Source organism: Elgaria multicarinata, chromosome 10 (genome assembly GCF_023053635.1).
Source record: "Elgaria multicarinata webbii isolate HBS135686 ecotype San Diego chromosome 10, rElgMul1.1.pri, whole genome shotgun sequence".
In the NCBI taxonomy this organism is placed as follows: domain Eukaryota; kingdom Metazoa; phylum Chordata; class Lepidosauria; order Squamata; family Anguidae; genus Elgaria; species Elgaria multicarinata.
In genome coordinates, this window is record NC_086180.1 from 22,129,504 (window position 1) to 22,143,261 (window position 13,758).

General features: G+C 42.5%; 1 protein-coding gene across 1 annotated transcript in view; it reads left to right on the forward strand.

Annotated features, from left to right (window-relative positions):
• Window positions 1–13,758, forward strand: part of GRID2 (glutamate ionotropic receptor delta type subunit 2) — a 1,050,481-nt gene that overhangs the window by 823,719 nt on the left and 213,004 nt on the right. Inside the window, exon 10 of the mRNA XM_063135400.1 lies at window positions 3,143–3,340. Within this exon, the coding sequence (XP_062991470.1) occupies window positions 3,143–3,340 (198 nt within the window). The remainder of the gene's footprint in view (window positions 1–3,142; window positions 3,341–13,758) is intronic.

The window sequence follows — 13,758 nt, forward strand, 5'->3', positions numbered from 1 at the left end:
TCAAACCAGCTTTAAACTGCAGATGCCAGTGACTGAATCGGCATGGGTAGCATGTGCTCTGAAACTGAGATCTGGTCCTTTTCCACTGTTTTTTGTCACCACCAGTTCAGTTGTTGGCTTGAATCCTGATGCCATGTGATGTCTTCACAAATGTCACGAGGCTTACAGGAGCTAGACATACTCAACTATCCCAAGAGCTGAAAAGATCCAAAGCGATCCTCAATTAAACATCTTAATAGCTTGAAACGTTTTTTTGGATCAGTAACCCTGTTGCCTTTGTGTCATATGGCAGAAGCCTCTCCGAGCTTCTTCACTTGCCGGCTTTTGTACGTGGCTTCAGGAAAGTTTAGAATAAGCTGCAAAGCTGTGCTCCTGCTTTAAACAGTCTTATAAATCAGATGAGCAATTAGCAGTCATTTTTAACTGACTGAATGCAAATTCTGAATTATGAGGTGCTATTATCTAATAACCCAACAAGTGATGTGAATAAATCTTTGGTAATATGAAAACCATGATCTCCTTAAACATCTCCATTCCCCCTTTTAAACAGATCTGGGGGGAAATTGTGCATAATACACTTGGATTGATAAAATATGGTGGGTGGGTGGGTGGGTAGAAACTTTCATTTATTGCTGCCGATAGGATTTATTGAATAGGGAGTCTGACATCTTAATGATCAGCGTTAATTCACAGTTTGTTTTTGTGTAGCTTGTAGTTTTTCAGTAAGCTTGTAGTTTTTCAGTAGTGTAAAATTTTATTTTATTTTTAAGTATAAATGGAGAAAACATAAAGGATTTCCATTTTTTAACTTCTTAGAACTTTTTTTGGATTATGGCCCTTGTAATTTAAAGAAAACAATGCCAGGTGACAACTTCACGAGATTCTTGTGTTGGATAATGCCCATCAGTGGCTATTTCAGAAATGATAGACAATGCCTTGTTTTAAATTTAAATAAAGTTTTAAGTTTCAACACATAATCTACCATAGTTATACCAGAAACGTGGGCAAGATCAGAAAGAATTTAAGCATTGCCCCTGAATCTTGGGGACTAGAAACTTCTTTTTTAAACATGGAAACTGAACTTCTTCAAAAACACCATACACATGGAAACCTGCAAAATATATTGTGATAACTTTTCATGACTACCCTTAGCTGGTCTGGGTGGCAGCTCTCATTTTACAGCTGTGGGGCTGACCTTGAGACATAGCAACTTGCCAAAGCCAGCCAAAAGAGATTTTTAGAGCAGTTTTCTTAGGCCAGAGCTAGACCTAAGGTTTATCCTGGGATCATCCAGGGTTCGCCCCTGCCTGAGCACTGGATCCCCTGTGTGTCACCTAGATGAACAGGTTTGACCCCTGGATGATCCAGGGATAAACCTTAGGTCTAGCTATGGCCCTAGTCATAGATGGATTAACCAGTAAGCAAACTATACTACAGACAGGGAACCTTTTGATGCTGCTGATGTAAAGTTTTACAACCATTTGACACTTGGCTTGAATAACATCCATGGATGATGATCTCACCAGAGGAAGTCTGCATACAGTGATGTACCAATAGCGCCAATGTCCACAGATTGTGCGCTATTTGGTGTCAGACAGGTAGTCTTGAATCTCCTTGATATCACAGCAACAGCACTCATAACTGCATGCTAGTACTCATGCAGCTCTGGATGTGTGCCACAACAAGTACCTCTGCATATTATTATTATTATTATTATTATTATTATTATTATTATTTATTTATTTATTTAGCGCCATCAATGTACATGGTGCTGTACAGAGTAAAACAGTAAATAGCAAGACTCTGCCGCATAGGCTTACAATCTAATAAAATCATAGTAAAACAATAAGGAGGGGAAGAGAATGCAAACAGGCACAGGGTAGGGTAAGCAGGCACAGGGTCGGGTAAAACTAACAGTATAGCATAGGGTTGTCTCTCCCCATTTGCATCAAAAGATGCTTCCAATGAGTTCAGCTGGGCTCAGGTGACCATTTCAACACAGATGCATACACCGAAGCCTGCTTTTGTACATGTAGGATTGGGATGCTTGGCTTCAGTGTGTTGGGAGCACACCTACACCCAATTGGACTGTGTAGTGTACTTTTTGCATTTTCTTTGCCTCACTTTGTAAACTGTTTTCACAACACCTTTATGTATGTATGCTTATTATATTTCCAAGCCAACTTAGGCATCTGGTGAGGTAGGTTATCAGAGTTTTAGGCCACCTTGGCCCCTTTCAGAAGACACCTTAAACCACGGCTTTAACCATGGTGGTTAAGCCAGAAAGTTGGGCCGTGTCCAGAAGTCACCTTAAACCACAGCTTTAACCACAGTGACTAAAGCAAAAAGCCTTATTCACCATGGTTAAAGCCATGGTTTAAGGTGAATTTGGAATACAGGCCGGCTTTCTGGCTTAACCACCATGATTAAAGCTGTGGTTTAAGGTTGTTTTCTGAATGGGGTCAATGAAGCTAGAGCAGAAGACAAAGGTACTCATCTTGATGAAATAATGTGATTATTTGACCATGGCAGGTGGTGCATCCATTCTGCTCCTTAGTGCTAAGCTTCCCTATAATTCAGAACAGGGGCAGCCATTCCATTAAGCAGAGTGAAGCAATCATCTCTGGCAGCAGGTGCAGGGGGCAGCAGCAGAGACCCCTAACTATTCTCATGAGCTATCTGGCTGTGGGGGGACAGAGCAGGGTATGAGAGACAGCCTGTCTTGGACATCCTAAATGGAGCCTGTGATAGAGGATGCTATCCCATTGCCAGTCTTGGTTCAATTGCCAATTCAGTCACCTTCTATTTATGGACTGGGCAAGGGGTATCATCTTGTCTTTTGTCTCAGGCAGCAAATTATCTTGGGTGGCCCTGGTCTGGAAAGTGGAACATCCTCCTTGGCCATATGAAAGGGAAATGGCAGCCTAAGGTTGCCAACTTGCAACTATCAGAATCCAGGGGGGAAACTGTGAACATTTTGCAGAATATAAATCAAAGAAAATGTAGAGGGCAGTCAGGGAAAGGCTGGGAAAAAGCATACCACAGAAAACAATTCTTTGAAAATGTTAGTTTCCATTGTAGTCAGTGTGACAAGTCTTTGTTTTACAACTACCCAAGGTGCCTCTTTTTCTTTCTGGTTTAGGAGGAGCCCTTTGTAATGGTGTCAGAAAATGTTTTGGGGAAGCCAAAGAAATACCAAGGCTTTTCGATAGATGTCCTGGAATCCTTATCCACTTACCTTGGCTTCACGTATGAAATTTATGTTGCGCCAGACCACAAGTATGGACGCCCCCAGGAGAATGGGACCTGGAATGGACTGATAGGAGAACTCGTATTTAAGGTAAGGCTGTTACTAATTCTTGCCTTAAAATGTATATAAGACAAATACATCTTGTGCAAATTTCCCCAGTTGTTTTGTGGTTCCGTCTCACTCATACTCATTGGGGAAAGTCCAGATAAAATCAGGTACAGTTAATTTCTTCTAAAATTAATTGCTTTTAATGTTTAAACAGATAGTAAAGCACTGCTATGCTTCCTCCTTCAAGTTGTACTTTGCAGACTGGAGATTTTGGGTTACAGTGCTCTGGTATGAACATGAGTCACCTAAAATTCTATTTTTACTCATTGTGAACAGAATGAACCTCTTTTGGTAAGACAGATGGAAACTGAAGGGCTTTTCAGTTCAATATAACCCACTTGTTCCCACTGAGACCATGCACCAAACTGCTGAGGTCCATATTAGAAGCAAGGAAAATAGAAAGAAGGGTCAATGAGGCCAAATGATGTCTCACCTCACTCTGCCCATAGCCTGGAATATTCTAGTGATAAACAACAACTATGGCTTGTCTCTGGGACAAGGTCATCTGGACTTACTGGTATCCAAATGTCCAACACAAGAGGAATGATTGTGGGACAGATTTAAGCGACTTTAGCAAGACACTGATCAGTAATCTCATGCAAAGTTGATACTACCACCTGCGGTCAGATGTGAAATGGTTGCTGTAGCTGTACACAGCAAATATCACTGCGGTGTGTGGTGCATCAAGCCTCAAATATGTGCTTGTGAGGATTATTGACGACCCGCCCCCCCCCCCCTTGTCTTACCTGCACCAAGAAGGCAAAGAGGAATAACATCAATGAAAGGATGCAAAGGATGCAGTACTCATAAGACTAGTTTATTGGTCAAGACAGCCATAAGTAAGCAGGGCAAACCAATCTGGATGGGGAAAATATGGCATGGCTTTAATGGCTAACACATTACATAAATAATGCACAGCACTTAGAGAGAAATATTGATAGCCATGAATAATAACTGAGGTATACGATCAACAGAAAATGTTTTATTGATGCACAATAACATTTATGTGGTGTAGATGTGTGAACTGGGTACATATACTCTAATATGTAATTAATAAACCACCCTCCACAAATTAATTCTGCATTAAATGTTTACTGTCATAAATAAATTACAGAAAGTAAGCATAATGTATTCACCGATCGTTTCACATTTGATCCCCAGCTTATATACTGTTCCTCCCCTGGAATGAATCCATGCAAACCTCAAGGTTTGACATAAATCTTACCATTTCCACTAATGTAAGCATAACATGAGGAGAGCACCTAGGAGATCACCTGTATGGCAGCTTTTGTCGCCATGTTCTTTCCCAAAGACACTGTCATAGCTGCTGCAATGGGAGGGGGAGTTTGGGTGAGCAAGTGTGAGATGCGTCAAATGTTTTGGAAGGCATACTGCTCACTTTGGCTTCCCCACCCCCTTCTCAAACAAAATGTAGTCTGTTAAAACCCCACTGCTATCTCTTCGCAAGGGAATATTCATAGTGATGCACCACTGCCATTGCTTTCTATGGGAAAATGGCTGTCAGGAGTGCATTCTGTCCACAAGAGAGATGAGAGTACTTTTAACAGAGAATGGACTGTGCTCTTTAAAGAGGGGTGGGAGAGGGGGAGAAGGCAAGGTGAACAGTGCTTCCTTGAATTGGCCCTCCCCAATAAAGGACAGCAAAATGAAGAACACCTTTCCAGTCCACCCCTGCACGTTCATTCAGAATTTCATTCCTAGTTGGCAAATCACTCAAATTTCGCTCCTAGTTGGCAAATTGCTGGAAAATGCCCTGTTCACCATCCTGAAAATGGACAGGAGTGCATTTCCTCAAAAATGTCCACAAATTCCCGTCCCTTTCGGCAAATTTGCACAAATGTGTACTGGGAAAATGTGCAACTTTCTCAAAAGGCACACATTTTAAATCACCCACATTTTAGTTTATTTGGGAAAGGGGGGGTTAATTTTGGAATTATGTGTACACTTAGGAAATGTTTGCACAATGCCCATGTTTGAAAGCTATTTGTTTTGCATACTTTTCCTGTTCACACAAAACAAACAGAAAGTGCAAAGTGAAGAAAGACGAGCATGTGAGCTGGTGTTTGGAGTATTGTGGTGAGCTCAAACTTTGCTTGTTTGTCCATCCCTGCTAAGTACAATTTGGATATCCATCTATGTAGGGTCTATTGTATTTGTTTAATTTATATGAGCACTATTGTGCATTTGTATTTGTTACAAAAAAAAGCAATGCTGATTCTATGGCCAGAAAGAATAATATACAAAGGAAAGAAGAAAGCAAAACAAGCAAGGATGTTTTATTTGATCTGAAACCACTCTTCCTTTTGATATTAGGTCTCATTGTGGGTAATTGGCATCCTGTTACAATACCTTTCAAAGAGGTAGTCTATTCATTGGACTAATGGAAAGGGTGCTCCATGCACCTAGCCCACAATGCCTCTGTCACTATAATTGCACCCTAAATTGCTTGGTGACCCTTTCCACGTTTTCCGCTACCTGTAATTTACAACCTATGAATCCCTGTCCCTGTGGATATATAATAACTTAGGTGCATTTTTACCTAACTCTCTTCTCTTAGCCCAGCAAAATATCCAAATGTATATGCCATTGGTAGTCAAGGAAAGGAGAAGAGAGAGCAGGAGAACGCCATGAACTTCAGGAAAAAATAGGATGAGGGTGGGTGTCAGGAAAAATTGGACTGGAGTTTATTTTGTTTTACTTTATTAAATTGTTTTTATCCAACCTTTTGGCCCTCAAGAGACAGGTTACAATCTAAAAATAACAATAAAATCAAAATGTGATAACATTAAAACAAGGCAATAAAACTAATCAGGTAAGTGTTAAAATAGATCCAAACTTTGGCAGAACAATAAACGCCTTAATAATTTGGCTAAAAATGATCAAAGGAAGATCCAAGTGAATGTCCCTTGGGAGAGAGTGTTGCATAATAGGGATGCTGCCACCCTAAAGGTCCTGTCTCACATCCAATCTCTCTTGGTGGTAGAAATGCCTCAGAAGATGAATGCAGTTGACAGACAGGTTCATGCAGAAAGAAGTGGTCCTTTAAATATCCTGGTCCCAAGCTACTTAGGCCTTTATAAGTACTGCTAACCAGCACCTTGCTGGAAGTTGATTTCAGTATGGAAGCACTTTTGCTATGTACTCTTCCAGAGCCTTTCTCTAAGGGAGCCTGTCCGTGTCATGCCGCTTCACCTAAACTCTTGCTTTGTCAGCATACCAGCACCAAACACCAATGACCTATATCAATGTACGAGACGATCGTTCTCTCTTGCTACTGTACACAGCAAGACTTGTTTGTGCGCTTTCCTCCTGCTTTGTCTCCCTGTCTCATTCAAGACAGTGCAGAACCACCAGGCAAGCCGCCAGCATAGATTCATCTCACACTGAGCGCAAGCTGTTCCCTGGAAGCAGCTTTTTGTCTTATTTATTGTGAACGCAGCTTTGCTCCCTGTCAGCATGGGGCCCTGGGCAGCCATGGCAGATCTACCTGCAGGAGCAGGGACTGGTGTTGCCAGGGGCTCTGGAAAATGCTGGTAAAAGGCTCAGGGACGTCATATGGAAAGGACTGTCCAAAAGGGAATTGTCCAAGGAGAACTGGGAGCAGGATGCAGTGAGGAAGCAGATTGGATGACTGAAAAATCAGCTAGGAAAGGCCAGGACTACCTGTTGCTATGGCAAAGACCCAGGCCTGACTTGGAAACCTATATAAACACTGTATGAGAGAGAGTGAGAGTGAGAGTGAGAGAGTTGGAGGAGAGGAAGAGGTGGAAGGGAGAGGGGGGAGGGAAGCAAGCTATACTTGAGGTATCCCTCTTTTTACTCTACAGTGGGGATAGGTAGGCACCTACATGCTCAGCCCCAGACTCAATTGGCCTCTTCAGCCAATTGTGTTCACCATCTCTATTCCCCCCTTCTCCAAGGCTCCCCACCTCCTTCTTTCTTGTGCTCTACCTTCCAGTTCGGAGGAGGAGGAGGAGGAGGAGGAGGAGGAGGAGTCTTACCTTGGGGAAGAGAAGAGTAACAGGCAGTAGGGGGGAGAGAAAACAGGGAATGTAGAGGTGTGAAGAAAGAGTGGGATAGGTCACCAAGGGCAGGATGGGCCAGGAGAAACCCTTTTGGAAAGGGACAGGGAGGGAAGTAGTGGAGGGGCTTGGTCCAATATGAAAGAGACTTGAAAGTGATGAAGTCAAATAGAGGGCTCACCATTTTTAGGCCTCATATCTTGAATGCTCACCCTCTCTGAACCTAAGACTCTCTACAAGGGGACCCAAAGCAGGGACAGAAGGTCTGTGTGTGACATTTATGCAGCTTCGTTTATTGTATTGATCGATTCATGCAGCTTCATTTATTTTATTGATTTACACCTTTCCTCCAATGGACTGAGGTTGGCATACATGGATAAGTTTAACTTTCCCTGACCCCTGCTTTTCCCTCACAATTCTACCAGATAGATTAGGTTAAGAATGTGTGACTGGCCCAAAATCACCCAATGATTTTCATGGGCTGAGTAGGTATTTGAACCCAAGTCATGGAGGATAAATTTGCCAGTAGCTACTACTAATCATGATGGCTATATTTAACCAATGCGTTCGGAGGCAGTATGCCACTGGTTACCAGCTGCTGGAAAGCAGCAACCAGAAAGGCCCATTGCCTTCATATCCCACTTGTGGGCTTCCCAAAGTCATCTGGTTGGCCGCTCTGAGAAAGAGGATGCTGGACTACATGGACCAGTGGCCTGTCCCAGCAGAGTTCTTCTTCTGTTCTTAGGTCTTCTTAGCCTGTCAACTCTTTAACCACTACAGCATCATGGCTCTCTTGGAAGAGCCAGTATGGGTTGGACTCCGACTGTAAGGAATTTGCAGCACTGCATTGGAATCTAACTCGTGTCCCACCATGTGCTGCTGTTTAGGATGCTCCCTGTGAGCCCGCATGGATCTTTGCATTCGGGGGTATGCTGAGTCATCAGATTGCATGCCTGCACACAAATGTTGTGGGAAATAGTAGCATTTGCATGATGGGCTGTTTAGAGTACCTCGAAGAGGAGGCGTATCATGTCTCAAAGGTGTCACTGCAGGAGACATCTCACAGGAGGTGGTGGTTGCTATGGCAAGTGCAAATTTCCTGCATTAAAATAGAGCAGACCCCCATGCGATGCACCTGCATGGCATTTTCTCCAAGACATGTGAGAACTCCCACCCCTCAGCCTTCCCAACAAGGTTCAGTAGATTCTTCTCTTGTTTATTTAGCTTGATGACTGAAAGCATTGATCAGTTTGCTGGCTTGTTTAAAAGGATCACATTTCAAACACAAATAATTTTGAATAAACAGCTCATCAGATATTGAAGAGCAGAACTCTGGCTGACTGGAGGCAATAGTTTTGGGTCTCTCACTGCTACCACCACAGCCAGATGACATCTCTGCAGCTATCTGCATGCTGGTACATAAGTCCCAAGATCATAAACTTTCACCAGGGTGGATGGAACTAAGTAAATTACTTAGGAAAGCAGACAGGAAGAATAATTCTGTGACATGAAAGGAGGGCCAAATGAAACCTGATGCAGGAGGTCCACGATTAGGCCCACTTGGTGCCTACTTTAATATCTTTATGGAGCCATGGAAAGACCGCCTTTATTTTCCCAGGCCTTTTAAATTATGTTATGGTTTTATACTTCCTTAGCTTTGTGGGATTCTATTCCTCTGCCCTCAGTTTTAAATTGATTTGTTGCTGTTCTCTATTTTAAAACGATTTTGTGATTTTATAATGGTGTTGTGCTCATTGTATTTTGCCATTTTATTGTAATTTTATTTGCTGGAATCCTAGTAAGCCGCCCAGAAAATTTCCATTACGGGGTGGCCTATAAACTGTATAAAGCCGTTTCCAGAGGGGTAGCCATGTTAGTCTGTGGCTGCATAAGTTTTCATCTTCTGATGTGATACATGCCATCATTTCCCCACAGTGCCCCACTGCATTCTACATTGCACACATGTGCTTGCATAGAGATGCAAAATAATAAATGGACACAAATCTGATATCAGAAATGATAATGGGGGGGAACAGCAGTGGGAGAATATTTTAGCATTCTAGGACACTCTGTCAAATAGCCATTCTTGAATAAAGGAACTTCAAAGAGAGATTTCAATGCATAACAGCTGAGTTACAAATCATCAAGCCACTATCTCCTGTGGCTTGAATAGAGACAAAGACATTTTCTTTAAAACCATACAACGTGTTAATTTCTTGAGGAGAAGGCTATCAATGGCTATTGGTCCTGATGGTTATATACTACCTCTAGTATCAGAGGCAGTATGCCTATGTACTCCAGTTGCTGGGGAACATGGACAGGAGAATGCTGTTGCAAGCAGGTCCTGCTCATGGGTTTTTTATGACAGCTGGTTAGTCGCTGTGTGACCAGAATGCTGGACAAGATGGACCCTTGGTCTGATCCAGCATGACTCTTCTTATGTTCTTAACATTCGCTTTGTGAATGGCCAGTCAGTTTTCACTGCCAGAATGTTCTGCATTTCAATTCCCTTTGACCTCACAGTGTGTATAGAACTTGCAGAACTCAAGATAATACCTCATGTATCTGATGAGGTATCTGATGAGGTGACAGACTTGACCTTGGGGGAGCTAGGGGTGGTGATGGCCGACAGAAAGCTCTGGCGTGGGCTGGTCCATGAAGTCACGAAGAGTCGGAAGAGTCAGAAGTGACTGAACGAATAAACAACAACATCTGATGAAGTGGCTCGTAGACCACAAAAGCTTAATCTTTAAGAGAGGAATCCTGCAGCCCCTAGGCAGTGGCAGGGGGCATTGTCTAGTTTGGATTCCTGGATCTGAGTTCAGAAATGGTGCTCTAACCTCAGACCCAGGAGTCTGAGCAGCCCCTCCCCCTCCTCCTCACAGCTAATGTGGAGATAGTTGCACTGGCTGCCTCTCCAAGGTTGCAAAAGCAACCCCAGAGATGAGTAAGAAGAGGTGGTTCTGTGAGTGGGGTAGAGAGGAGATTAAGGAGGCCAGCTCAGGGAGAATCCCTCCAACCTCCTTCCTCCCACTCCACAGAGCCCCAATTATACAGGAGAAAACTCTCCTTACTCCTCCCCCTTTGCATAGAATTCCCATCAGCCTCTGAATATTAAGGCTGACGGTCATTCCGATAGAACTGTGCCCTAAGGTGACCCAAGATTCCATGTTGATTTTGTATAAATCAGGCCATCCTGATGCCTTCCACATACACTCTCAGGACATATTCTTCCATCCACCCATCCACATCTCAGCACAGACAGATAGGCAGGTTTTTAAACTTCCCCTCCCTGCTCGCTAGGATCAGGGGATGGGATTGCTGGAGCAGGAGATCTTAAGGCCTCCCCCACACACAACATTCCTGACCAAGTCCCTAGGAAGGAGGGAGCTGAAATTCTCTTCCTGCCCTGTGATCTTGATCCGGAGCACTGTTTTAAGGATCTCTGCATTGGGGTCACTGGGAGGGGTGTGAGGTCAATCCACACACACACACACACACACACACACACACACATCAATCCTGAACCAGATTGCTATAACATCACTGCTATTCGCAGCAAGGAAAAAGGGATTTCAGCATCAGGATCACCGGGACAGGCAACATTAAGTCTTCTCTCCCCACAACCATCCTGTTTTCCAGCTGCTTTTCCCCATCATCCAACTGATGACTGATCAGCTGGGCTGTAGGGAAAATGGGTGCGATACCCCAGGGGCTCCATGGATTGCAGGTTGCCCATGATTGTAAGCATCCATTTTGACAGTTTTACATCTATGTGCTGGCCCTAATTCTCATTCATTTTGAGTCAAGGAAGTAGTCCCTGCAATATGTGCTAATAAATTAAAGTTATCATCTCTTACCACTGTGTTCAATTTGTTAAGCAAATTACATGGTACCATATGCTCCAAAACGATTATTGGGTGATGTTTTGACATTAACTATAAGAGGATCATATGCCCCACTTTACATGTTTATGTTATGGACTGGCACCTTTACATCTAAATATTGACACAATTGCACATATTTTATCTTTTTCTTCCCATGGAGCACTTAGCAAGCCTTGGCTTGTACAAACTGCTTGTTTCCCTGATTAATTCTGACAGGATAATGATAGACTTTTTCACATTCCCAGTTTACAATTTTGAAGTAATTTGACTTTATTTGCATATCGTTAGAAATGCTTCCATCCAGAAGGCTTAGTCATGGGGACGACCACCCCTGGTATGCTTTGCAACAGCTCTAAGCTCAAAGTCACCACATCGGAGGTGCTCTGCCTATAAATGCCAGGCTGGTCCCTTGGACAATGATGGCTACACTTTCAAGATTGAGTCACATTTTGCTGCTTTTTATTTTTTAGCAAAGGATTTTTTTTCTATTGGAGCTTACAAGCAAGCAATGCCACTTTGAGGGGATAAATACATACACACACACACACACACACACACACACACACTACATATATTATAATATATAGTATTCAACATGAATAGTAACTAGTAACTTTGATTTCACTCACATGGATAGCTGCATTTATTCTACAGCTTCTCATTAAATCCCTAAAATGTTTGAAATCTTGTTCTACTCTTGCAATGGATAGATAGATTCAGACAACCATTTTTCACCCCATGAGAGTTGAGTTTGGCCTAACTCCTGCCTTATTGATATGGTATGACAGTTGCCAAAAAAAAAAAAAATCTGTATAGTTTGATTGCCACTTCACAGTGGAAAATATGCACCAGTTATGATATCACATGGTTACTTGCAATGGGAATGCCGCATCTCGCTTAGAATTGCAGCAATGGAGTGGTACGTAACCCCTCAATACAGTCAACTCTATGATTATCTCTTGTATACATGATCACTGTGTCATCTGCTGTTGTTTTGGGAAGTTGGTTTGTTTGTTTTGAGTGACTACACCATGGGGAATATGGGTGATTCAGGCCTTCAGCAGTTGAAGTGGGGTTCAAATGAAATGAAACTAGGTTGTATGATGGAATCCAGTGAGTGAAGATCTCTTTATTTACTGGCCAACCATAGTTTTGCCGCTTGGCTCTGAAGGCCATTGGTCGTTCCTTTGTGGCATTTCATTCCCAAGTGGAGATGTATTTGTTTTTAAAAGCATTTCCAATAGGCTGATCTGATTTGAGCTGACTGAACTGACCTGTATTTGCATTTTAATGTTTTGAGTTATGCAATTCAGGGTCAGCTGCTTAGTTATGTTTTTTGTTTGTATTTGGTTATTATTTTACTCCAAATTTTAATTTTTGTACTCCACTTTGATTGCCATGGTCCTAAGATGAGGCTGATGAATGATGATCTGTATGGAATCCTTCAGAACAAATTAGCACCTCCCTGCTAGTCACTTTCTTTGTTCAGACTGGGAGACGGAGCCAACTGAAATCGCTCAGGTTACCTGGGTCAGATGGAACCTACTCCAAAAAGAGCAGGATGAAAAGAAGCAGAGAATTATCACAATTCAGTGAGACAACTGCAATGCCCGCTTGACTACAGAACCCAGTGGCTTTTCCTGGACAGTACCATATCATTTCCATATCAGTTCAGGCTGCAGGTAGCAATTCAAATGCTTAAATCTTCCCCATCTTTAAAAAAAAAATTCAGAGAGAAAGGCCCATCTTCATGTTCTCTCTGATGTGCTATTTTAATATATACAGACAATATTTTTCCCATGATGGAACACCCGCCCTCACTGCTGCAGCCTGAAATAGTATAACCCAGGAAAAAGGTTTATTTGTTTGTTTGTTTTGTTTACAATATTTATGTACCATTCCATATCTAAAATTATGGAGTGGTGAACATAAGAAATAAAAAGATTAAAAAGATTAAAACACCATATTAAAATTGATCATTTTAAAACAGAATACCAATAACGACCATGACTGGTCAGTTAAGGAAGGCTTCCTGGAAAAGAGCTGTTTTCAGGAAGTGCTGAAAGTAGCAAAGTGTTGACACTGCCTGACCTCCTGGGACAGAGAATTCCAAAGAAAGGGGGCCACCACCCTAAAGGCTCTTCTCCTGGTGGACTCTAATTGGGCCATAGGTCCATGTGTAACCACCAGGACCACACCTTCTGATGTCCTCAGTGACCACGCAGGTTGGTAAGGGAGAAGATGCACTCTCAGGTTTAGGATTGCATTGTGCTAAATATATACATGCATGGGGCCTGAAATAATGATTTATACATGCATGGGCTGTGAAGTAAAGTCAAAGGGACTTGTTTTTATTTTTGCCATTCTTTGTGCCACTTTAGATGCCAGATACAGCTCACTGGCCAGGTTGGCAAGGAGGAAACATCACCAATCATTAGGCAGAGATGAAAGAAATCCTCCAATGCTCAAT